Here is a 25,187-nt window from a genome sequence, read left to right as displayed (position 1 = left end):
AGCTGTTGGCAGCTTGATGTATGCGATGTTATGTACTAGACCTGACATTTGTTATGCGGTGGGGATAGTCAGTAGATATCAATCTAATCCAGGATTAGCTCATTGGACTGCCGTTAAAACTATCCTCAAGTATCTTAGGAGAACGAGGGACTACACGCTTGTGTATGGTTCTAAGGATTTGATTCTTACAGGATACACAGACTCTGACTTTCAGACTGATAGAGATTCTAGGAAATCTACTTCAGGTTCAGTGTTCACTCTTAACGGAGGAGCTGTAGTTTGGAGAAGTATCAAGCAAGGATGTATTGCTGACTCCACTATGGAGGCAGAGTACGTTGCAGCTTGTGAAGCTGCCAAAGAGGCTGTTTGGCTTAGAAATTTCTTGATTGATTTGGAAGTAGTTCCAAACATGTCAAAGCCAATTACTCTTTACTGTGATAATAGTGGGGCTGTGGCTAATTCTAGGGAGCCCAGAAGCCACAAGCGTGGAAAGCATATTGAGCGCAAGTATCACTTGATTCGAGAGATAGTGCATCGAGGGGACGTGATCGTCACACAGATAGCTTCGACACACAATGTTGCTGATCCGTTTACAAAGCCCCTCACGGCTAAGGTGTTTGAGGGTCACCTAGAGAGTCTGGGTCTACGTGACATGCCACATTTAACCTAGGGCAAGTGGGAGATTTACTGGGTGCATATTGTATGCCCTAGTTTCTTGTTTTGTGTACTATTATAGTATTTTATTTTTTATTTTGTACACCCCACTAGCTTTAGGACAAGTGGGAGATTGTTGGGGTTGATGCCCTAAATCTCGTGGTCTTGTAGTTTGTAATTGTATATATAATACAAACTTTTTATTTATCTAATAAAATAAAGTGTTTTATTTTATTTGATATTTAGTTGCATTAACTCACAAAACCAATAAACTAACATCCAAGGTTATCTTCTGTAACCTAAACATGTATGTAGAGACATACAAGTGGATCATGTTTAAGTGATAACCTAAATGGTCTGTAGTAAATGGATAAGGCTGGATACCTTATCCTGGTGACACTACGAATACGGTCTGCTTTGTAGTTGTTACAATTGTTCTAAAGTGCTACAAATGATTTGATCCTAATCATTTATGTCGAGACATTAGAGCGGGGGTATTCTATACAAAGAGTTTGTATAAGACCGGACCATAAAATGAATAGTCTCTCTTATTAACACCGTTACTAGTTGAGACTACATTTCACCAGGATGACTATAGGTGACTTGACCTGAATCTTGAGTGAGTTGTGAACTCCTGCCTATGTAGGCGATCCTTTGATTTGTATGGGTGAGAGTGGCCTATGTAGCCGACTCAATATGCCTACCATTTTGGGGATTCGTCTGAATGGGGAGCTGGGAACGCAGCTACACAAGAAGGAATTCACTCCTTCTCTATAGATGGAGTAAGTAGAGAATTTGCTCTCTTAAGGGTTGATTTCAGGGCTTGAACAATGTGGCGCCACACCCTCTCTTGGCCTGAGAGGAGTTCAGTTATAGTAGGACTATAATTATTGTTCATTAGAGGAATCAATGGTACTTAAGGAGTTAGATGTAACTACAGGGGCAAAACGGTAATTTTTGGCCTAGCTGTACTTACGAGCAATTTGTGAAGGGTCATTGCACTGTTGATTGGTTATATCTAATGGACACAAAAATATATCTACAGTTAGAAGAGTGCAACTATTAGTCTTTAGTGGAATGACTAATAGTTAATGAATAGAGATTAAATTTAATTAAAGAGTTTAATTAATTAATCTCATTTCATTAGAGCTTCAATCTGTAGGTCCATAAGGTCCCCTTGTTAGCTCAATAAGGATAAATGAGAATCAAATTTATTTTGGTTTAATTTGAATTGTTCAAATTGATTAAAGGGAATAAATTGTATATGATACAATTAATATAATTTATTTGATACATTATAATGTAAAGTTTTTTATGAGAGAAGTTAATATTTGAATATGATTCAAATAATAATAATAATATGAATGAGATTCATAAATAAACTATAGGTTAAAATTGAATTCGATTCATATTAGAACTATAGATTATATGAGAGATCTAAATCATTGGTTATATTATATATGATATAATATAAAGTTTATATTATATGAGATATAATATATTTGTAATTAAATTTATATTAATTTTATGTTATATGAGATATAATATATATTAATTAAATTTATATTGATTTTATTTAATTTAATTAATATATATATATATATATATATTAATATATTTAAATAGAATAGAATAACTCCCTTGGGAGTTATTCTACGTGGGAAGGATGGGGAAGTTATTTGATAACTTCCCCCTCCATTGTTGAGATTTGTTTTAAAAGAAAATAAAAAGAAAGTTTTTTTTTGAACAGCAAAAACAATCTTACGATCTCTCTGTATCCCAACAAAAGAAAATTCTCTCAAAAGCTTCTTCCCTCACCAAAATTACAGAAGCCCACAACTCTCTGTGATTCTTTACTTGGAGAATAACGAGGAAGATTTTGTGGTGCCAAGCTTGGAAGAAGAATTGAATTGGTTCTACAAAGGTCAGTTTATTTTCACTTTTTCCATGAAAAGCATGTTTATTATTTTTCTTTGAATTTATTGGTTTCATAAATTGAATTTCACTCGCACGGGCGTTCATAAGCTTTCGCTTTAGGAATTCCATTCCTGCAACTTACACATTTATGACTCCATGAATGTCTTCATTGACTTTACTCCGAAGAGAGTCCAAAACATAAACGCAATTTTTACAAAGATCGATAACATGCAACATCCAATGAAAACTACAATAAACAACATCTTCAATGTGAGTACACATTTAAGCTCAATGGAAATTTATTAATATGTTTCTCTTCTTTATTTACCCAGTATTATATGGAATTAGCACTTTCTCTTCCAAGTTAACTGCTTCTAGCTGGTTGGCTAAATTTCTGGATCGAAGATCACGATCTTTGATATGTGCGATATTTTTGATTGGTCAATGACAAAAAAATTCCTTGCACAGTCACATTTATCCCAAAGATATCTAAGTAAAAGCAACCATAGTTAAAATATCAGCAAACTAACTATAACAGTGGTACTTGAGATAAAGATGAGTATAAGTTGTCTTATACTTACGTAATATACGCTAGTATACACATATAGCCGATTTCAACCATGCCCCAGTAATGCAACAAATCTTCACGAGCTAAATAAAAAAAATTAACTTCCAAATATTAGCTCGTTCATTGGGATGCGAATCATGTCTACTTCCTTCATGTTGTTCACGGCATGTCTATTTAAAAGCTTAATAGTCTCGTTAACGTCAGTATAATTTGAAGAGTATACAACATCCTTCCTAGTTGAATGCTCCTATCATAACCAAGGTTCTAAAGTCAAAATACATATACAAATAAAATCAAAACTTATATAGTAAAAAAAGATACACACTTGTTTGTCATTGATCGTAGAAACAAGCCGACGAGGCCTTTCTATAATGTTACCCAATGCTTGATTTAAAGTCTCTATCTTTCCCTTCACTGGATTGGGTATAGTCAAATTTTCTCCCGTTACCACGTCTACTAGAACTTTAACATTGGGACGTCCAATGTTATCCTCAACTATCGTAGCTATTGCAACAATATTATTAATGGATCCTATAGACAATTGACATGGTGTTCCCTTTACAAATATTAAAAGCGTAGTTAAGAACAATTGATCATATATCGTTAAAAAACTAAAAGTGACAACAAATTCAATTACCTCCACTCCTTTGTTGCTAGGTGTGTCCTCATCGACATCAAGATCTATATTAATACTTTCAATGGATGACCTCGAGTGATTCTTCTCTTCTTGTCACTTTTGCATCTCGAGTCATCCTCTTCTTTATGACATATTTCGACTTGTGGAATTATCATTTTCTCCTTCCCTTTTACTGTGTTGAAATATTGTGATTGAGAGACAAAACCACCCACGCCTCTAACACGTCCACCGTGCTCCTTGGAACCCAATGCGTCAGTCAAGATGTCCTCATTTTTATGTGTTGCAACTAATTCATCTTATAAAACAATACAAGTATTTTCATCATCAGTTAGGTTAACAAAAGATTATGTATTGTAATCATAAGTATACTTACAATCCGAGAGGCACAATCTCGAGTAGCATCATCAAAATAATCATTATTTCTTCCTTTTTGTGCTTCTTTCCAAAGAGTTGAACGATAGGAAACATCATGCGTTATTTTCTACAACAAAAGATAGATATTTAATTAACAACAACATATTAAGATAAATTCTTGAATTTAATTAGAAATACTCACTAGTTCATCGGCAAGATTAGCATATCCCTTACGTGACATGTGGTGATTGTATACGCATTTCGACCTTCTTTCCCTTTGAATACGACTATAATCCTGTACAACGTATTAGTTTGTAGGTAGATATCAAAACAAAATTAAAGTGAAAATGTAAACTTATTTACCTCTCATTCTTCACTTAGTCTAGCATCCACAAATGATTCCCAATCTTCTTGATTTATATGAGAATAGATTTTGGGAGGAAATTGCAAGAGTGATGGTTGATCCTTAGACGGAAGTATATACTTCTGAGTTAACGTGGTCTTGCACGTTCGAAACTTTCTTGATGCAGACATAAGTATAGAATGTTTAGCATTGGGTTGTAAATCGAACGACATCTACACAAAAAAAAAAAAAAAAAAGCTTAGTTAAACTTAGAGTGTAAAGCAAACTACATTATATGAAAAACATAATAATAGAACTCATACCGATATACAATATTTTATCTTTCAGCTCATTCGAAACTTCTTTCCAAGAGTTGTATGTGATAGGAATCTGTTGCCGAACGTACACAGCAATGTAACTTTGCATTTTTTTAGACGTGGCTCCAACAGGTTGCCTGTGTTCATTAAATTGAATGAGCAACTTTTGCGTAGAATTTCTCACTGAGGCCAACTTAGACATAGTACTTGGCCCACATGAAACAAATGATTTCTTTCTTACTTCTGGAAGCATTTCTCTTTCATCCTCACTGCTATCCTCCATCTATGAATCTGCAAAAAATAGAAATACATTAGTAAGCAAAGTCAACATACATAAGCATAACAATTATGTTACGAACTTAAACGTAAATAAATTATAAAGCAAAGTAATGACATACCATGAATATAGCAGTTATATTACGAACTTTAAACATAAATACATTATAAAGCAAAGTAATAAGATACCATAGGCATATCAATTATATTACGAACTCTAAACATAAATACATTATAAAGCAAAGTAATGACATACCCTTCTCTACCCATCTACCCTCACAATCATGTCTAATATAAGTTGAATTTGTATCATCAGTCTCATTAGGTGTATCAAAATTGGTTATCCTTTTAATGGTTTCATAACCACACTCTTGAAGCATATCTCCTATTTCATCTTCAAAGAAATCTTTTTCAATAGTTCTTTGTGGAGATGTTAAAACCACCGACCATTTAGGATTTGCAGAATCTTGGACATAGAATACTTGTTTTGCTTGAGTGGCTAAAATAAATGAGTCTGATTTATGCCCAATACGTTTGAGATCCACGATGGTAAACCCAAGCTCGTCCACTTTGACTCCACTTCTATTGTCAACCCAATCACACTTAAATAAAATAAAAGATAATTGATGGTAATCAATCTCCCATATCTCTCGTATTACACCATAAAACGTCATATCTAACATGACAAGGTTTTTGTCCTTAGAACTAGAGACTTGCATCGTAGTAGCAGTTATACTAACTCCATTATTTTGAACTCTCCTAATATCATCACGCCTTTTTGTGTGATAGTAATAACCATTAATTATGTAACTAGAATAAGTGGCCACATCTGGAGAAGGTCCATGAGCTATCCATCTTAAATAAGGCGTGATGGAATTTTTAGGTACTTCGAGAGCAAGTGCAACCTACACAATATGTTGGATTTAGTTAGATCCAAAACAAACATAAAAGAGTATGATTATAGTGACTACCCGTGTGGACAGCCACCGACTGAATGAGCAATTATGCTCTTCTTGAATCCACTTTTTACTTCGAGCTTTACCAAAGTTAAGCTTACGCAAACTCTCCATATGTTGTCTGTCATAAATGACAAGTTATTAAGTAATTACATAACCAACTTATATAGAACGAGAATAGATAGGATTTAGCACGTACTCGACGTATGGTAGAACATCATTTACATTATGAATGACATAAAGATGAGCCTGATCTAACTGCTCCTTACTCGGTCTGATAAAAGAAGAAGCTAATAATGCTCTATCCACGTTTGAATTCTTTTTTATTACAGATGAGTTAAGTCCAATAGAACTAACTCCAGCAATAAATTCAGAACAGAACTCTATAGCCTCTTCAACAATATAATTTTCTACCATACATCCTTCTGGTCGATTTCTGTTTCGCACATAAGTTTTTAAGACTTTCATATATCGTTCAAAAGGATACATCCACCTTAGATGAACAGATCAACAAAACTCAATTTCTCTTACAAGATGCATTACATGGTGTACCATTATAGTGAAAAATGATGGTGGAAAATACTTCTCTAATAGACATAAAGTGACAACTACATCTTCTTGCATTCCTTTCAAGTGTGATGTATCAATTGTCTTCTTACATATAGCATTAAAGAAGAAGCATAGCCGAATAATTGCAAGTCTTACATGTTTCGGTAGAATACCACAAATTGCCACAGTAGCAATTGTTGCATAAGAACGTGATGGTCATGGGACTTAAGTCCATATAGTTTCAAATCTGTGAGTGACACTAAACTTTGAATGTTCGATGAATAGCCTTCTGGTACTTTCAGTTCAGATAGTGTCTTACAAAAACTCAACTTCTCTGCTCGAGATAATGTATAACATGCCGGGGGTAAAAATATCTTTTTCTCCCCTACTTGAGGGGCTAGCTCTGATCTAATGTTCAATTCAACCAAATCTAATCGACTTTTTACTCCATCTTTCGTTTTACCGGGAATATCAAGCAATGTGCTAATGAGATTTGCACAGACACTCTTTTCAATGTGCATCACGTCTAAACAAGGTCGCACATCAAGAAACTTCAATATTCTAATTAAAAAAAATAGATTTTTTCTTCAATAAGTTCCTGAAGAACTCGTTTCACTGTTCTTTTCGTTGATAGTTCTCTTACCAAATGAGTGTTTGTACTTACTTGTTTGTACGAAAATTTCTTCCACACTCAATGGTTCTGGAGCCAATTCTAATTCTTGTGCACCATTGAAAACTTTCTTCTGTTTCCTATATGGATGATGACATGGTAGAAACTTGCGATGCCCAATATATGCCATCTTCCTTCCTTTTGGCAAATAAATGGATGAAGTTTTCTCCCCACAAATTGGACATGCATGATGTCCTTTGACTGTACAACCACACAAGTTGCCATACGTGGGAAAATCATTAATGGTCCATAATAAAATAGCTTTTAGCCTGAAACATTGATCTTGATATGCATCGTAACATTCCACCCCATCATGCCAAAGTATTTTCAAATCATCAACTAACGGATCTAATAAACATCTATTTCATTTTCCGATTGTTTGGGACCAGATATTAGTGCGGTCAACATCATAAATTTTTGCTTCATACACAACCATGGAGGTAAGTTGTATGTCACTAACATAACTGGCTAACAACTATATCTACTGCTAAGATCTCCATGCGGATTTACCCCATCTGTGGAAAGAGCAAGACGTAGATTTCTAGGTTCTGACCCAAACTCTGGCCATAAATTGTGTATTTTTTTCCATGATAATGCATCTTTTGGATGTTGTAATGGATCATTCACTTCTCTTTTTCTGGCATGCCACGTCAATAATTTTGATGTTTCTTTGCTTCGAAACATTCTTTCAAATCTTGGAATTGGGGAGAAATACCACATGACTTTCACTGGAACATTCTTAACCTCCTTCTTTGAATTTTTAGGAATCTTCCATCTTGACATACCACAAGAGGGGCATACATTTGCATCAGACAGTTCTTTCCTAAACAAGCAACAAACATTCCTACAGGCATGAATCTTCTCGTACTTCATTCCAAGAGTACACAAAATCTTTTTTGCTTCATAAGTAGAAGTAGGGCAGTCGTTGGGAGTAGGTAAGATGTCACAAATTAATTGTAACAACTTAATGAAACTCTTATCACTCCATCCAAATTTAGCTTTCAAATTATATAACTTTATCAACGTAGATATTTTGGTAAAATTCGTACAATTAGGATATAATGGTTTCTTGGCATCATCTACTAGTTCCTCAAAATTTATGGACTTGTCATTAAAATAATTATGTGCAGCCTCAAACATTCCAATTGTGTCATCAACATCATCCTCATCAATTTTTCTTTTACACTACTAAAGACACTTTCATTGTTTCTCTTTATTTGTAGTGATTCACCATGAAAAATCCATTCTTGATAACTCTGATTGATGCCATTAAAAAACAAGTGATGTCTAATTGTATTCACATCTAAAGGTTTTGCATTCACGCACTTTAAACAAGGACATGTCATGACATTCGACGTCTTTGAATGCTTCAAACCATTTTTAATAAACATCTCAACCCTATAAGCATACTCAGATGAAGTTCTATTCTTTTGCATCCACAATTTATCCATATTATATAAGATGCAATTTAATCTACACAAAAAATCGAGAAAACAACGAAATTAAGTAAACTTAAACTGAACCCACATTCCAAAAATTAACAAGTTCTATATAACCCAAACCAAAAGTCTCTATATTATACACTCAAACAACTACAAAACTCACAATTATATCACTCAATCAACTAATAAGCAAATCTCAAATTAAAACCATCCACAAAGACCAAACACAAGCTCAGTTCGAGTCATGAAGAAGAATTCATGAGTCGGAATCATGAACTTGCTCATTGAAATATTGGTAAAGTTTTGATCAAAGTCTCGCTACGTATAAATATCACACCATAACCATAAGCTAGCTTTTACCCTTCTTCTTCTTCGTTTTCTTCTTTTTAAAAATTCTTTTTGTTTTTATTAATTATTTTGTATTTGTTAAATGTATAATTCTTGAGATACTTATTTCTGTTGATTTAGGTTTAGATTGTAATTAATGTTAAATTTACTATACTTTTGTTACATAATTTGATGGATCTTGGCTCTTGGTTTAGGCTTAGATTGAAGATTTTATTCTATTTATTATGTTTCTTCGTTATGTTTCTAACTAAAAAAAAATCTACTTAACTTCTATTAATTAAAGCCTGCATGGGAGAAGAATGATAAATTTGCTTCTTTTATATGTTTAGCTTTTGAATTAACTTCATTCAAAATGCAATAAGTCATGCAATTATATAGAATAGTACGGGAAGAAAAAGAGTATATGAATGAAAACTCAACTATAGGATCGATACAATATAATGCATAAGGTCCGAAACAATATATATAACAACTTCATGGAACCACACCCCACCACTTGTCATGCACACATGATAATAACTACCTAAAAACACTAAAAAAACACTACACAAAACCAATGAATTCTATCCAATGAATTAGGAAACAAAACCTAAAAACATTAAAAAAAACTTTATAACAAACATGAACATTATACAAAACCAAAAGAAAAACTTACATTTAACTTCTTTTGTCTACCAACACGAAAACCACAAAAAAAAAACCACACTCTAAAAACCACACTCCTTGATAGCCATACAGAAACTTCCCCAAAAACCACACTCTAACAAAGGAAAAATCGGAAAGAATTAAATCAACAAACAATTCAATGATGTGAAGAAGAAATTAGAACAAAAAAAAAACATAACAAAAAGATCTGTAGGAATAAAATTAGAAAAAAAAAGTTTCTTCTAAAACTTATCAAACCAATAAACAATTCAATGAAACAAAACAACTTTGCATCCCAAACACGGACATATGACTTTTCCAAACATATGACGAACTCCATATACATATGAACTTCTGACATCCTATCTCAACTCAATGCTTCAAACAATCTCTAAATTTCTTTAATGAAATATCAAAAACAACAAAGGATGATGAACAAACATATGTCACAAAAACTCTACTGTATGAACATTTCTCAAAAAACACCAATTGAAAAGTCTACAACAAAGAAGAGCAAAGTGTTTATTTACGACAAATGTAGGGACAAAAAAGGAATGTACTAATTCTTCCACTTTTAATATAGTATAAGTAATTTAAGTAAAATTTCAAGTTTAGTCCCTCAATTTTAGGGGTTATCTATAGATTTATTATACTTTTGACTTTGTGCCAAATAGGTAACAGACATATTTGACATATTTAAAAATCTAATGGATATGTTATACACAAAATTAAACAATAAATAAGCTACTAATCGATTAACATTAAGTTATGACTACCAAGTTTAACTTAAAATTTAATGAAAAAATTCTAAGTTTCTAAACTTTTAATTCATACCTCCTTGGAATTTATCAAAATATTTGATTTCTTAAACTTTATTTTATGAATTCATGAGAAGATACTAAAATGTCTCTTTCTCCTAACACCAAAAGTCAGAACTTTGTGCGACAAGAATACCATACTCCCTTTGTTTATCATAAAATTCCATCTTTATAAATTTAGTTAACAAACTATTTTGAAATTAAAATCTACCAAAACTTTGGAGGAAAATTGGAACATAGGATGGGTACAGTTATGTCCACCCTCAAAAAATCCTCAAGGTAGATCCAATCCAACCACAATATTGCTTTGTCAAGAACTAATTCCCATACTGTACTTAAAAAAATGGTCACACATCTACATTTTTCCTTACCAAAATGCGTAACAAGTGTCAGCAGGCTTGTTAGGTCAACCTTGAAATCCTCCATCAGCTGCTTGTTTCTACACATAGGTAACTCACTAATAAATAGTTGAAAAAAATGTTAACATAAGAAAGCAACTATGTTTAGAAAAATCCAATAGAGGAAAAATTATTTTTCATAAATGTCTTTGTTTCCAATCTACTTGGCTTAGAAATTATTTTTCATAAATATGTTTTTTTTCCAATCTATCCTTCGGTTAGAAATTATTTTTCATAAATGTCTTTGTTTCCAATCTATCCTTGGCTCTTTATTTCTAGTAAAAGCCAATTTCTAAGCATTACAACGTCCAAATATTGGAAACTCTTTTATTGTAGTGGTAGGATGATGAAAATGAACCTGCAAGCACCACTCCAGCAACAATGAAAAAAACAACATAATATACAATCTACATGGGCATATGGATACGATACACATGATCAACATTAACGTGATACATTATAAATTGCAATGTTGTGTCACGTTATAAATTGCAATGTTGCTCCCTTACATAAGAACCACACTTTGACCTTTGAAATCATAAATAACAAATAACAAATAAGAGAAAAAAAAAAGGCATTATTGAGGTTTGAAAATTATCTCAAATCTCAATCTCAATGGCGTTATTAGAGTATAAAAATTAAGATGATAGTTAATATATAAAAATTGATTATGTAAATGAATGTAACTATATCTTGGATATAAAATAAATATAACAATGATCTTAACTCTCTACATAGTTGTATGTATACATAATATATGTCCATGAACCCATTTCAAAATTAACATGAATGAATGCACACAGAAGACCAAGGTCCCAGAAATTGAATTACAAATGGACAAACCCTATGATCGCCATCCACATTATGGGTTTTCAAATGATTAAAAGAAGAAAAAATAATTGATGCAAGTTTTGATTAAGAAGAGAGAGAGAGAAGGAAAAAAAGGGGGAATTGGATGAAGTACCTGAGCAATGCAACCTTCAAGGCCCATGCCTTCGAATAACTGATGAAAAGTGATGGCGGTGACAAGGGGTCTTATTGTCTTTGGAGTTTCGGAAACACCCAAACCTATTCCTATAATTACCGAATGTACCACTATCCCAAGCTCCAATACCTATACCCATAACACATTAACACATTATTAACACATTAACCCAACTAAATTCATTTATTTCATTAAATCTCCTCCATCCATTTCAAAATATCATTTTAATAATTGTACGACTTACTTCCATGTTTTCTACTTTTCTTTTCAATCTTCACTCTCAAATTTAGATAATTTAGTCTCTCTATTTCCAAAATTTTAAAATAAAAAAATAAAACTAGAAGAATCACATCACTTTTTACTAACTATAGGATCTTTTAATTATTATTATTGTCTAGAAAACACTCATCCATCCACCTAAATCAAAATAGATATTTTAAAAAGTGGATTCATCCATTGGTCCCACTTCATAAACAACCAAAAAAAAGTTTACTTCAAATTTGTCATTTGTTTCAAATAATGTACTTCCAAGAGTTGGAAGATTGGGCTCAAACAATCATAAAATTTTCAAAACTATAATTGGTATTAAAAAGCAATAAAATTTTTTGAAAAAGAGAAAAAATGGTGAATGAAATGAGATGACAGAATTTGAAACGTGAAATCCAGTTAAAGACAACCCAACAAATTTTTTTCCCTTGGAAGCGTTTTTCTATGCTGCAAAAAGTTTGATTTATAACTGAAGTAGATGAGAGAGAGAAAGAAATTGAGCACATAATAATCACAGAAACAATCTGTTACAAAAAAAAAGCAGAAAAAAGAAACAAGGGTGAGTAAATAAACTTGTACGGTTAATTATGATTGCTTGCTTAACCGTCCTGTTTTCTTAGCTTTTTCTCTCTCTCTCTCTCTCTTTCTTTTGTGGCTTGTCCTTTGATTGATCGGTAGATGGGGTAGCAGTAGCACGATAGTTTACCATTCTTTCAGAGAGAGAGAGAGAGAGAGAGAGAGAAGAGAGAGACCCTTTGTCCCCTGTTCCTATCTTCTTCTTTGGTTTCTCTTGTTGTTCTTCAATCTTTGGCATTTTAGACTGAGACCCATTTTCTTAATTTGGATGACGCTTTATGAAGAGAATCCAGGGGAGTCTCACAAAGGTGAAACCCAGTTGAATCTCTCTATTTTTTTCAAATTTGGTGTTTATCAAAACACCCAAAGGACTTTGAAATTTCAAGGTGTTTTTGGAGTGTTTGATTGATTTTGTTTGGTGGGTAGGTTTGGAAGGTGAGGATATGTATGAGGAGCTGTGGAAGGCATGTGCAGGACCTCTTGTTGAAGTTCCTATCATGGAGAAAGGGTTTTTTACTTTCCGTAGGGTCATATGGAACAAGTATTTTGTCATCTCTTTGTCAATTTCACCCTTGAAACAAAAACCCCTCATAATCTTAGAGGCTGAAATTTCTTCTGCTTTTTGGTTCTTCATTAGTTGGAAGAGTCCACAAATCAGAAGCTTAATCTCCAAATCCCTCATTTTGGTCTCCCTCCCAAGATCCTATGTAGTGTTGTTAACATTTGTTTGTTGGTATTTCTTATTTTCTCTTTTGTTCATGTACACTTGCCTACTTTGTTTCTGTTGATTTTTCATGCTCATTTTCTTCTTTTGCTTTCAATTTTTCATGCTGAAAAGGAAACGGATGAAGTCTATGCTCAAATCACTTTATACCCAGAGGCTGATGTAAGCATATATTTTTACTTCTTAGCATTAATCCTTCTTCTGTTCCTCTTCCTTCTTAGTCATCCATCCATCCATCCTCCAATCCCATTTTCTGAAACTTCCTAACACCTTACACCCCTCTTCTCTTCAATATATATATAAACCCAAACCAACCTCCTCCTTTTCCCAAATTAGGATACTCCAATATTGAAGTGGTTGAGGGCTTCTATTTATTTATTTTTAGGTCACCCTTGATATATCCCATTCCATTGATATACAACTCATAAACTAGTACATTGAAAGAAGTGTATGCACATTCATTAATATATGTTCGGTTCAACAATAAACTCAGAGATAATACATCAAGCATAAGGCTCCATTCGGTTTAAATTACTTATACAATGATTGAAGGACATACCTACAGTTTTCGGTACAATCTGCCCATACAATCCAATCATGATTCTACCTACAAAGAGAGAAAACAGAAAGGATTTAGAAGTAATAATCATGTCCGCAAATACTCAAATACTGAAATAACTCATGTTGAATTTTGAACAAAACCCAAACTCAGTCTTCATCAGAATGAAATAACCGAACAACTAAACGCAAGATAGCAAGATAAATACTGTCCACAGATACTCAAATACTGAAACAAATTGAATTTTGAGATTGATGGGTGGTTTGCAGTCTAAATCAAAATCAAAAAACATTGTAGCTTAAACCCTAAATTAAAAAAATCGCGACCACTTGAAAGAAGATGGAAATTTCCGTTGCTGTGAATGTGAGAGGGAGAATGTGAACGTGCGAGGGAGACGCGGCCGATTTTGTTTAGAAGGTGGATGCACAAGCTGTGAATGTTAAAGGTAGGAGCGGCATTAATAGTCTAGGGTGAGAATGTGAGAGGGAGACACGGACGAGTTTGTTTAGAAGGAGGGAAATGCGGACGAATTTGTTTCGAAGGGTGGGCGATCAGAACAACAATGGTGGCAGCAAGCAAATTGGTGGCGGCGAGCACAATGGTGGCATCGATCACAATAGTGGCAACAAGCTCAATGGTGGCAGCGATGGTTATTTGGAGAAGGAACGACCATCGGAGAAGAAAACGTCATTGGAAAAGAAATGAAGGGATTCATTTGGAGAAGAAAAGGTTTGCGAGTAGGAGACGGTCGAAAAGAGTAAAGTAAGAGAGAGACAATGTTATTTTTTCACAAAATAAAATTATTAAAAAAAATTAAATGGACCTTTAATGTCAGTGGAAAACCGACATTAAAGCGTCTTATTTTTTCACAAAATAAAATTATTAAAATTTAAATTTAAATGGATCTTTAATGTCGGTTTTCAAAATGGCGGACCTTTAATGTTGGTTTAAAATAGACATTAAAGCTTAGTCTTTAATGTCGGTGGAGAACCGACATTAAAGGTCCACCTTTTCAAAACTGACGTTAATGTTCTTTATTCATTTTTCCCAACCGACATTAAAGCCTATATTTCTTCTAGTGTGGGCAATTTCCACGGCTACAAATTGAGGCAATTACTAATGAGAATTTGATTAACAATGTCTTTAATAGTTTGGATGAGCCTTTCTTGATCTCCGGGTTGGTTTTTCTTTTTCATTTTTACCTTTTTCCATTTTTGTATGTCTGTTTTAATACCATTTTTACCTTTTTCCATACAGGCTTTGGCACTTTTCATAAAACTTGTCACCCAAACATGAAAAGGGTATCTCAAGTTCTCAAAGGAAAGCCATTCAACACATCACAGTGTGAAAAGAAACAAAACAAAAGCTACTGCTATAAAATTTAAACTTGTAATCTATAGGTCACCGAAGCTCCTTAATCTTCAATGGAAAAACATCAAGATCGAATACATAAAAAGCCAGCTTTAAAAAGACTTTTTATTCATAAGCATCTGAAAATTTTCGACAAAGAAAATGCCAGCAAACCAGATCAACAAAAGAATATAATTTGTCCAGCTTGAGAAAACAATTCTCTTATTTTTATGTACACAAAATAAATATTTCTCAACAGAAATTGGAGGAATGAACTTACCCTTCGGTCATTCTTTGCATGAGATTGCCGAAGAAAGAACCTATGGCAAAATATTATTGCGGTAACAATGGTTACCTGAGGATTGCATAATAAAAACAAAACCCACAAAGGCATGAATAGTAGTTTGAGATAACAGAAGAATAATCACTGAGGATAGCTAGAGACAAAAAAAAGTAAACTGAAAATTCTTAATCTCTCTTTTAGAAAGAAGAATAACGCGTGTTAACTATTGGATGTCCCCAAAGGAACAGCCTGGGTTAACACTGCCAAGATTATCACTTCTGAAATTTTTCTGAAGAAACATAAGGATCTCTGAAGAAAAGCAACATAAGGATCTTTGAAGAAACATAGAAAGAAACATAAGGATCTTTGAAGAAAAGCACTTGCTATGGCAAGAACGTTTGAGTTGAGATCTATGTAATTTGATTATGCAATAGAATGATTAACCTGAAGTAAGTATTTCTCGATTCTCCTCCATATCATAATTTCTTGTGTGAAATACTGTTCCGCTAACTGAAAAGAAAACGAAATAAAAATTCGCTTCAAAAATTTGCATTTTTTTGGGGTAAAGAAATTTTCTTTCTCATCTGGAATCCTCTTAATCTCTTTCTTTTTACTTGACTCCATTGTTATTAGATTGATTTGTAATCTGCTGATTATATATAAACTGTATATGTTTTTACTTGTATTCTTAACTCAATTTCTCAAAACAAGGAAAAAAAAAGTAAACCTGTATGTATCGAATCTCTTGTTTAGGGTTTGTCATTTCAATTATATTTTTAAAGAACTGAATAACAGTCTTGAGACAAATTGATTTTTTTTTTAATGTTTTTGATTTGTTCATATTTCAGTTTGTAATTGTTGAAATTAATAAAAAAAAAAAAAAGGAAAAAAATTTCTCGAAACATTATTGTTCATAGTATCCTGTTCTTATAGACAAAATTGTAATTCACAATCTCTTTATCTCAGTTTTTATATTTGAACAAAGCCTTGAATCATGGGTCCAACTTGTTTTTCTTTTTTAATAAAACTTGGAAGTTGTTTGATTGTTTGTAAGTTGTAGTGTTCTTTGTTTAATTTGTTTGTTTAATGCGAAGATTCCACATAATTACCTAACAACTTTAACATTTATAATGTTAGTGTAACAATTTGTTTATTTAAATAGTTTCTTCAAAGTGTTGATAGATAGGAAGGTAGTCAAATAATACTTTAAATAGTTTGTTTAGACATTTGTCACCTAAAATTAGGACTAATTTCTACTCCTTTTTTCCTTTTACATATAAATAATAGTTTGTTATTTTAATGTGTTTTGAATTAAATAAGACAGCTTATGTTTCCAGAGAAACTAGAAACGGACGAAATGAGTATGAAATAGGGAGAGATTTGCAATGCAGTTATTGTATCTGTTGTCCATCATTCTGATGGAAGGTAAAGCTTGTTTATGTACTTGGTTGTTTTTATTGCAAAACTTCTTCCCTAGAAATGTTGTTGTCCTCTATTCTGATGGAAATCAAAGATTGTTCTTTACCTTATTGTACTTTAATATGAAATACCTTACTAGAAATGTTATTTCAGGGAACAAATGGTAAGTTTGTTTTTGATATCATACAACTAGAAGATTTGTTGGTTTATGTGCTTAAATTGGAAAACCCTCACTACAAGAAATTTGGCCTTTAATGTCGGTTACGTTTTAATGTCGAATTATAACCAACGTTAAAAACTGACATTAAAGGCCTTCAATGTCGGTTATAAACCGATATCTTTGATGGTGTTATTGAAGACCTTTAATGTCGATTGACTTTTAATGTCAGTTTATAACCGACATTAAAAACGTCTTTAATGTCATTTTTAAGCCGACACTAAAGATGCCTTTAATGTCATTTCTAAACCGACATTAAAGGCCTCTTTAATGCCAGTTTAAAAATGACATTTTTGCCTTGTTCTGGGCCCGTTTTTTCAATTTTATTTTTATTAAATTGTTTCATTATTGTCCATTTTTTATAAACCGACATTGAGTCCATGTAGATAAATATTTTTCCTCACTCCAACAAATCAATAAAATTAAATTAATTTAGAAACTATAATATTTGTTTTTTACATTTGTATACACAAAATAAAATCTGAATATTATATTTATATATACATTCTACAACAGTACATGAAACAAAATCCTAATACAAGACTTTAACAAAAATTCTAAACATCTTCTCCGTCTTCAACCTTCAACAATAGCCTAGCTATCTACACAATCGTTTCGCTTTCAACCCGATATGTCTTCAATCATTCTACAAGAAAATCAAAATAAACCATTTAATTTGACTACTAAAACATTCAAAAATTTCTTTATAGCGATTAAAAGAACATTGAAATTGACTTAAATAAGAGAGGCTAACACAATTAAGGATGCTCATCTTCACAAAAAAAAAAAAAACAATTAAAACCCAATATATGAAAAGGTAACTACCCTCTGTTTGAGCATTAGTCTTATGAGTTTTGATGAAAACAACTTTCTCAAAAGCTTCCTTTGTACTATTTATAGGTCAGTCATCAGAATAAGCTACATCGAAATACTAAATTAAGTAGCCTACTGAAAAAGTTTCACATATATTTATAATAGAGCAGATGCTATAAAAATCAATAGTATACTACCTAATCATTTTCAATTCTCAATCAAAAACTCCAATTCGTCATTGTTTTTTTATGAATATCGCATTAATTCCCAAAGGCATGCTTTATTTGGTTCTTTCCATCAGCAAACATTTGGTCATTAACTTTCATGTTGAAGTTATTAACTTATCAAGCATAAAAGCATGTTTCTTTCAAAATAAAATCCAATGTCATAAAAAAGTTCCATAAAATCAAACGCACCATCGAAGGGAGCAATCACTTCAATACCATATGAAAAAAGAAAAAAGACGTTTGAGTAAAAAGTAAAGAAGAAAGCTATATTCTTCATATACAATTCTACTAGATTTTCTTGTGAGGGTAGACACATTATATATAATATCGGAATGTTCAAAGAACACAATTGTACAAAAAGGCAAAAGTACAGAATCTACAGAACGATCATTTCAAGTAAGCAGTAAAATAAAAAAGGCAATATTACAAAACCTTGTTGTGGTTGAGCATGACACCCTTCCATTGCCTTCATTGCAAAGTATTGATCAATCCCACACAGTTCTATCAAATGCACACTGCAGCCAATAATGTAAAGATTTGTGCTTAATGTTGATACAAAGATTTATTCCATAAATTAACATTGATTCATTCTGAACAGAACCAATAAAAATGGGGAAAAACCAACTTTCAGTATCACTACCAGATCCCAATGTTCAAATCCTATCTTTTTTCCGCTGTCCAAAATCTGTACCATAGAAGAAGATAGCATTAATTTTTACTAAACTGACAATAGCATAAATTCGAGAAAAGATTACACAACGAGCTGACTATAATGTAAAAAATTAGATCTCATCCTCTCTAAGCTTTAAAAGAAGAGATCTTGCATACAAGGATCATACCTGTTCAAAATCGACCAACTTCAGTAATAAATTCTAAAATAATTGTATTTACAAAGAATTCTAGTGAATTTATTTACCGACATATCACAATTCCTAATGAAGTATAAAATTTGTTTGGTAAGACTATAAAATTGCACACTCTGACCAGCAAATAGAATGTCTGGTTTAATTTACCTTCTTAATTCTTTGATTACAAAGACAGGTGCATTGGAGACATCTATGTCAATGGGGCAAAAACATTCCACTGAGAATGAGAATGAAATATTGTCTACATTACCTAATTACTACTATATTCGTTAAAGATTTCCTAAAGTACAATAGGCTACCTTCTTTTTGTTTGTTCTATCCGACAAGAAATAGCTAGCTCAATATTCACATAACTTAGCCACTAATACACATAGAAAAAATGTTTTTTTTTTAAATTGAAGTTAATAAGGAGGTTCGAGCATACCCGGCATTAGAGCCATCTACTTGAAGTTCTAGAGCAAAGAGAGTTCCCAATGCTACTACTCTCTTTACTGCAGGATCTGACGAGATCTCATAAACCAAATTGTCATCCCATAACGGTAAGCATTGAAAAAACAAATGGATCCAACAGAAAGATATTTTAGCAAGACCTTCTAAGTATAACATAACTTTAAATGCAAGTATTAATCATGACTAACGAGAATGCCTATTTATTCAAAATGACATAATATGAAATCACAAACTCTCTTCAGAATTATCATTCTTTTCTAACTTCTTTCTTGATGTATAATATTATCCAAACCCTTCGAGCCAAACTTTATAATCCAAAGAAATTCATTAAAACTTGTGTAACTAGCCACTTGAGAATAACTTTAAATAGATCGCACATACCTCCCTAAGAGATGTCCCTTCAGAAATGATATTCAGGTTTGTTTGAGGATCTTTAAACCATTTAATGGACTTCGTAGCAGCCGTGCAACCCAAAACATGAGCAGTATACGAGTGTCCATGCAGAAGGACCTTAAGCTATAAAAATAACGTGAAAACAGGTATTTAACCACTTGATGGATGCCAAAAATTGTAAGAGCAAAGCTTATTTCAGCGTTGATTAGAGAATGAAGGAAACACAAGCAGATCATAGTGCAATCCTACACATTAACCATACAGAAGTCTGCTGATAAATTTTGATTGAGAACTACTAAAACTAATTGATAATGTATTAGAGTGCTGCCTCAGGAAAAATACAAATAACCAAAATAAGCTGTCATAAGATTATGATTGTCTCATAGACAGATGATAACAAAGAGATATTGTAGCTAATGACACAACCTTTGCAGTAATTACCTTAGAGTCACCAATAAAGGATTCAAATACAGAGTTTGAAGCTAATGTAGCAGATAACGAAATAATTCCACCAGTCATCAGCTTTGCGAAGCAGACTATATATGGCGAACAATGAAGTAGCTCCGCAGCAGTCTGTAAGGAACCCATGATTGAATTACCTCTTTTCATGTTCTTAGTTCCAGTGAGATAATGAAATTTTGTTATGATGAATGACTACGTACCTCAGTACCCAAGCGCCAAAAACCAGTAAAAACCTCATAAAAAATGACAGAAATCTTTTTATCTTGACATTCTTTCACAAGTACTTGTTGGAAGAGAGGATCCACCATATGCATTCTTTCAGCACTTTGTATTACTGTATAACAATTCTCAGGTTAGATAATAAAATAATTAGTTAAAGGAACTGCATTCGTTGTTACTTAAGCTATGACTTAAGAGTATGCAACCAAAGTCATAAACGCTTCAGATTTCAAAATTCTTTCCCATCAGAAGTACAAAAACTAATTATAAGTTTTTCCCATCTGAATTAGCCTTAAAATAATTGGAAATCAAATGACAATAAGTGCTGCACTTCAAGAATCAACATTCTCAAAAGAAAAATGAAGAGGACTCTACAAGTTCCGTGAAATTTACCCCCCCGACCCATATTATCTCTCCTCCACAAAATAAACAAGTACAATCGGTTGATCGTGACATTCTCCATCTCATGGATTAGTATTCTTATAGGAAAATCACTCATTCCTCTGAATTTTTTTTTAATGAGAACCCCAAATGAAATGGCATTCTTAAAATGAGACAAAGGAAAAGATTAATGATAGTAATTATCTTGGTTATTTGGTTCCATAATTAATGCTCCAAGTAATGATTTGGACTTTGAAGAATATGATAATTGTTGAGACGAATATGTTGAATAGATTTTAGTCAAATCTAAACGGTCCATTTTCTCATCAAATACCTCATCATGTGAATCGAAAACTGACAGAAATAACATTACTTTAATAATATAAAAACAAGATACACTTTAATGAGCAAGACTTACATTCACTTGCAAGCATTCTCAAGTCTCAAGCTCTTTGGTTACAATCCAACTGGCAAGAAAAATACCACTTGCCTCCGTTCATATATACTGTAGGAGGATAAAAAAAAAAAACCTCTTCCAAATACCTGTTGTGATTATGAGAAAAATGATATTATCATGTTTCAAAGGATCTTTATTACTATCCTTTTTTAGCTTAAACTATTATACTTCATTAAACTAATAAAATTTACAAGTCATAGGCTAAAAAAAGCATGAAAAGAGACCGAAAGCGAAGAGGCTTTCATGCAATAAGAATTACAAGGTACACAAGGTACTTGTTTTTCTTAAGCTAAGAGAACTAAATGACTAGCTACATCAACAATGTTGGAAAGCCTACAAGCAACATTCAAGTTTTTTGCCCCGATTTCATAGATCGGAAGAAAATCATATCAAAATACTGTTTGCTACTAATAATTTTGATTTTGGATCACATCAAGTTTAGTAAAAATACATAGCAAATAATTAACCAATGATCACAACAATAGCTCAAAACGCCACAAACCCAAGTGCATTAAAATATATATAGACCATTTAAAGCAGCTATCTAGTTTTTTAAGATCATTGATTGATAGAAAAATTTTCTACAAATACTAATAGAATTTAAACATTTCCAGTTCCATGGTTTCCAATATGGATGAATTATGCTTGACAGCAAATTACTAATGGATGTTAGGTCACATTATTTCTAGGTGGCAGGACCCAAGAAAATTTACATTCAAAATAGATACTATTAGAGAAAATTTGACGGTAACCAATCTCATAAACCCTGATCTTATAGTAAACGTCCAAAAGAAAATACTTTCTCTTTGATTTCAATTTCTTTCTTTCATTGTAGTTAATGAGAAGTTTCTTCTCCAAAAAATAAAGTAAATCACACATTTTGAAACTCTTTGAAAAGAGCTAAACAGCTATCATTCCATGAATGAAATTTCATCCTATGAATGAAATGAACCAAGAAATCCCATCAAGTGGATGGTTTCTATGAACTTTCATCCCATGAATGAAATGAACCAAGAAATTTACATCAGCAAAGGAATTCAGATCCCTAGAAAAACATTGGTTCCCTCTTGTAAAACCATTCACAACAAGGAAACATCGAATAAAATTAATTTAAACTAAGTCGAATAATACTAGATTAGCAGCAAGGCATCATGGGAGATTAACCATTACAAGAAACAAATTACCATATGGAAATAGTGCAATTATAAACCAATCAGCAAAATATTAAATAGTAAACTCAACCTCTACATCTTTTTTAATATCACCCCATTTGATAGAAAAATATTAAATAACCAACCAACAAGCTAAAATATCAAACAATCTGACTAGTGAACTGTTATTAACAACCAACGACCCAAAAGAAAAATCAATGTCATCATTCAGTCATTTCATCAAACATGTTGTGGGCATTAAAAATTAGAGTAAACACAAAAAACCATGGTTAAATGAAAAGGTTGGTCTCGATATCAACTATTTACTTGTTGAAATCGAGAACAACAATGAGAAATGAAATTAAAAAGAAAAAAGAATGAAAAGAGTAGGGTTGGGTAGGGAGACCAAAATACCTCCAGCATCCATTCATGGGAAATTAGTAAAGTAAAAGACAAAGATAATCGTAGAAAATGCAAACCCTACCTGTAGTTGGTGCGTTTAATTAATTCAAGAGTTGAAAAGAAGCGTAGGGTTTAGTAGCGATTGTGAGCTTGGGAGTGTTTATGTTAAGAAACTATTTAAACAAAGGTTGAGGAACTAAGAAAGGTTGAGGTAAATCAAAGAAAGAAGAGCGACCTAAAGTAAACTTACCTGATGATGGTGGCGAGCACAACGACGATCAGAGAAAAAATCTAGTTCGAAGGACTATTCTACGACGACTGGTCATGAGCTGGCCACGAGGGATGACGATGGTGGTGACGGTGGCGGCTGCTCAAAGAATAGAGGGAAGAAAGTGAGATGAGATTGAAAAGAAAAAGAAATTGAAAGTGAGGAGGAAATCGTGTGACATGAGAAAGGGTAAAGTAAGAGAGAGAAATATTTAATTTTTTCTAAAATAAAAAAAACAAAAAAAATATCATAGTTTTAATGTCGGTTTTCAAAAGGTAGATGTTGAATGTCAGTTTTAAATCGACATTGAAGATTTCTCTTTAATGTCGATTTAAAACCGCATTAAACATCCGCTTTTTTAAAACCGACATTAAAGTTCCGTTTTCATTTTTTCCATCCGACATTAAAGGCTAGATTTCTTCTAGTGCCTATGCGAAAGTTTTTGTGTTGTAGCTTGCATATTATTGCTCTTTCCTTTTCATTGTTACTTTTTATTGCTGTGAGAACTCTTCTCGTCTGTGTTTGTTATTTTTGTTGTTTGAGCTAGCATTCATGCTGACATATGAAAATGCATCAGTTTGAACTTGGAAGAGGAGGCTGAACTTAAAATTCTATCAGCATGGCAAAGACAACAGGCGCCTTTATAACCATAGTGGCTTAAATTATTGGCAAGAATGTTGGTTGTTTATTAATCAAGCTTTGATAAAAACTATTTAGTTAGAAACCTTTTCATAATTTGTATCTATCATGTTTGATGAGATTTTGTTCCTAAAAAATATACTATTATTAGTTTTTGTTTTTTTGCAAGTATTTATCTGCCTTTCATGTTCTAGTGTCATATTTTAAATTGCGTGTGGATACTATGTCATGAAGTCTATGAGAGAAATTATAAATATGGGAAGCATTGTCATCTTGAATTCCGTATGTTATATATCAAACTATTTCTTTTGTGGGTATAATAATTTTCATGAATACTAATTTATTTATTTTGCATGTTTACAGATTAATACACAAAAACCATACTCACTGGTTGAGTTAGATGAGGTGTGGGTTGAGTTGGCTGAGTCTTTGGTTTCATACATATGATCTACGACTTATTTGTGATTCTGAAGCAGAAAACTTTTTTTTTTTGTGACTGATTTTTTGAATTGTTCATATGGAGGGGGTTGATAGATATACTTTTAAGACTTTGTTGTGGTTTAGGGTTTAAGTGAATTGTTGATAGGTAAATTGTTCATATGTAGGGGGTTGCCATTATGAAACTTTATGTATCTATCATATACTTTTGGGCTAAGTTAGTTAATTATATGATGTTTAATTGAATTCTTGGAAACCTGATGAAATTGTTTATATTGGTTTTGTAAATGATATGAATATGATGCAAAGTTTTGGAAATGATATGAATAGATGATGTTGAGTTGTCATTTGATGAACATTTGTCGTTTATATGGATTTAAAATGGAACAATTGTTGGACCACTATACAGGACCAATAGGAGCATAATATAAGAACAAAAATATAAATAAATTACAATTTAAAAAAAATGGAAAATTGCTTGACGGTTTTGAATTACAATAGGCTACCTTCTTTTTGTTTGTTCTATACAAGCATATTGTATAGAACAAACAATTATTGTTTGACGGTTATGAATGACATTCTTGACGGTTTCTAAATGTCATGAAAAAGCATATTCTTGAAGGTGACAAAATGTCATAAACAATCACATTCTTGACGGTTAATCAATGCCATGAAAAAATGTACTCTTGACGACTTTAAAATGTCATAAATATTCATATTTTTTACGGTTTTTATCATGCAGACTCACA

General features: G+C 32.4%; 1 protein-coding gene and 3 long non-coding RNA genes across 17 annotated transcripts; 2 read left to right on the top strand and 2 right to left on the bottom strand.

Moving 5' to 3' along the window:
- Positions 1-9,750: 9,750 nt before the first annotated feature.
- Positions 9,751-16,243, bottom strand: LOC127150465 (uncharacterized). Its single transcript, XR_007822808.1, has 6 exons — positions 16,081-16,243; positions 15,634-15,708; positions 14,004-14,051; positions 11,857-12,006; positions 10,866-10,933; positions 9,751-9,789 (listed from the first exon to the last, which is right to left on the bottom strand). It is a non-coding gene; the product is annotated as an uncharacterized LOC127150465 (long non-coding RNA).
- LOC107990584 (uncharacterized) lies at positions 12,521-13,541 on the top strand. Its single transcript, XR_001762250.2, has 2 exons — positions 12,521-13,028; positions 13,147-13,541. It is a non-coding gene; the product is annotated as an uncharacterized LOC107990584 (long non-coding RNA).
- Positions 15,450-17,264, top strand: LOC127150466 (uncharacterized). Its single transcript, XR_007822809.1, has 2 exons — positions 15,450-16,085; positions 16,974-17,264. It is a non-coding gene; the product is annotated as an uncharacterized LOC127150466 (long non-coding RNA).
- A 421-nt stretch (positions 17,265-17,685) lies between these two features.
- Positions 17,686-23,536, bottom strand: LOC103486082 (bifunctional dethiobiotin synthetase/7,8-diamino-pelargonic acid aminotransferase, mitochondrial-like). 14 transcript variants are annotated; one of them, XR_007822805.1, is made up of 10 exons: positions 23,344-23,531; positions 21,502-21,626; positions 20,684-20,817; positions 20,463-20,594; positions 20,010-20,144; positions 19,603-19,678; positions 19,326-19,368; positions 18,953-18,997; positions 18,745-18,827; positions 17,686-17,918 (listed from the first exon to the last, which is right to left on the bottom strand). XR_007822805.1 is itself a non-coding variant. In XM_051088254.1 (7 exons), exons 2-7 carry the CDS (start codon positions 21,515-21,517, stop codon positions 18,798-18,800), a joined length of 492 nt encoding a protein of 163 aa, XP_050944211.1. In that variant the 5' UTR covers positions 21,518-21,626; positions 23,344-23,530; the 3' UTR covers positions 18,558-18,797. The 14 variants fall into 14 exon arrangements, 2 of the variants coding, with proteins under 2 accessions (XP_050944211.1, XP_050944210.1); XR_007822806.1 differs by having other exon boundaries at positions 18,938-18,997; positions 19,603-20,144; positions 23,344-23,534; XR_007822804.1 differs by having other exon boundaries at positions 19,603-20,144; positions 23,344-23,533.
- Positions 23,537-25,187: the final 1,651 nt, after the last annotated feature.

This window comes from Cucumis melo, chromosome 8, assembly GCF_025177605.1.
Source record: "Cucumis melo cultivar AY chromosome 8, USDA_Cmelo_AY_1.0, whole genome shotgun sequence".
In the NCBI taxonomy this organism is placed as follows: domain Eukaryota; kingdom Viridiplantae; phylum Streptophyta; class Magnoliopsida; order Cucurbitales; family Cucurbitaceae; genus Cucumis; species Cucumis melo.
Note: the sequence above shows the minus strand (reverse complement) of the source record. Positions and strands in the feature narration are given on the sequence as shown.

What these genes read in the sequence shown, in the direction of transcription:
- LOC103486082 (XM_051088253.1), bottom strand. An exon ending in TTTGGCGCTTGGGTACTGAG is followed by an intron (nt 20,595 to 20,683) that starts GTACGTAGTCAT and finishes GGTTCCTTACAG; the next exon opens with ACTGCTGCGGAGCTACTTCA. An exon ending in CCTTTATTGGTGACTCTAAG is followed by an intron (nt 20,145 to 20,462) that starts GTAATTACTGCA and finishes TTATTTTTATAG; the next exon opens with CTTAAGGTCCTTCTGCATGG.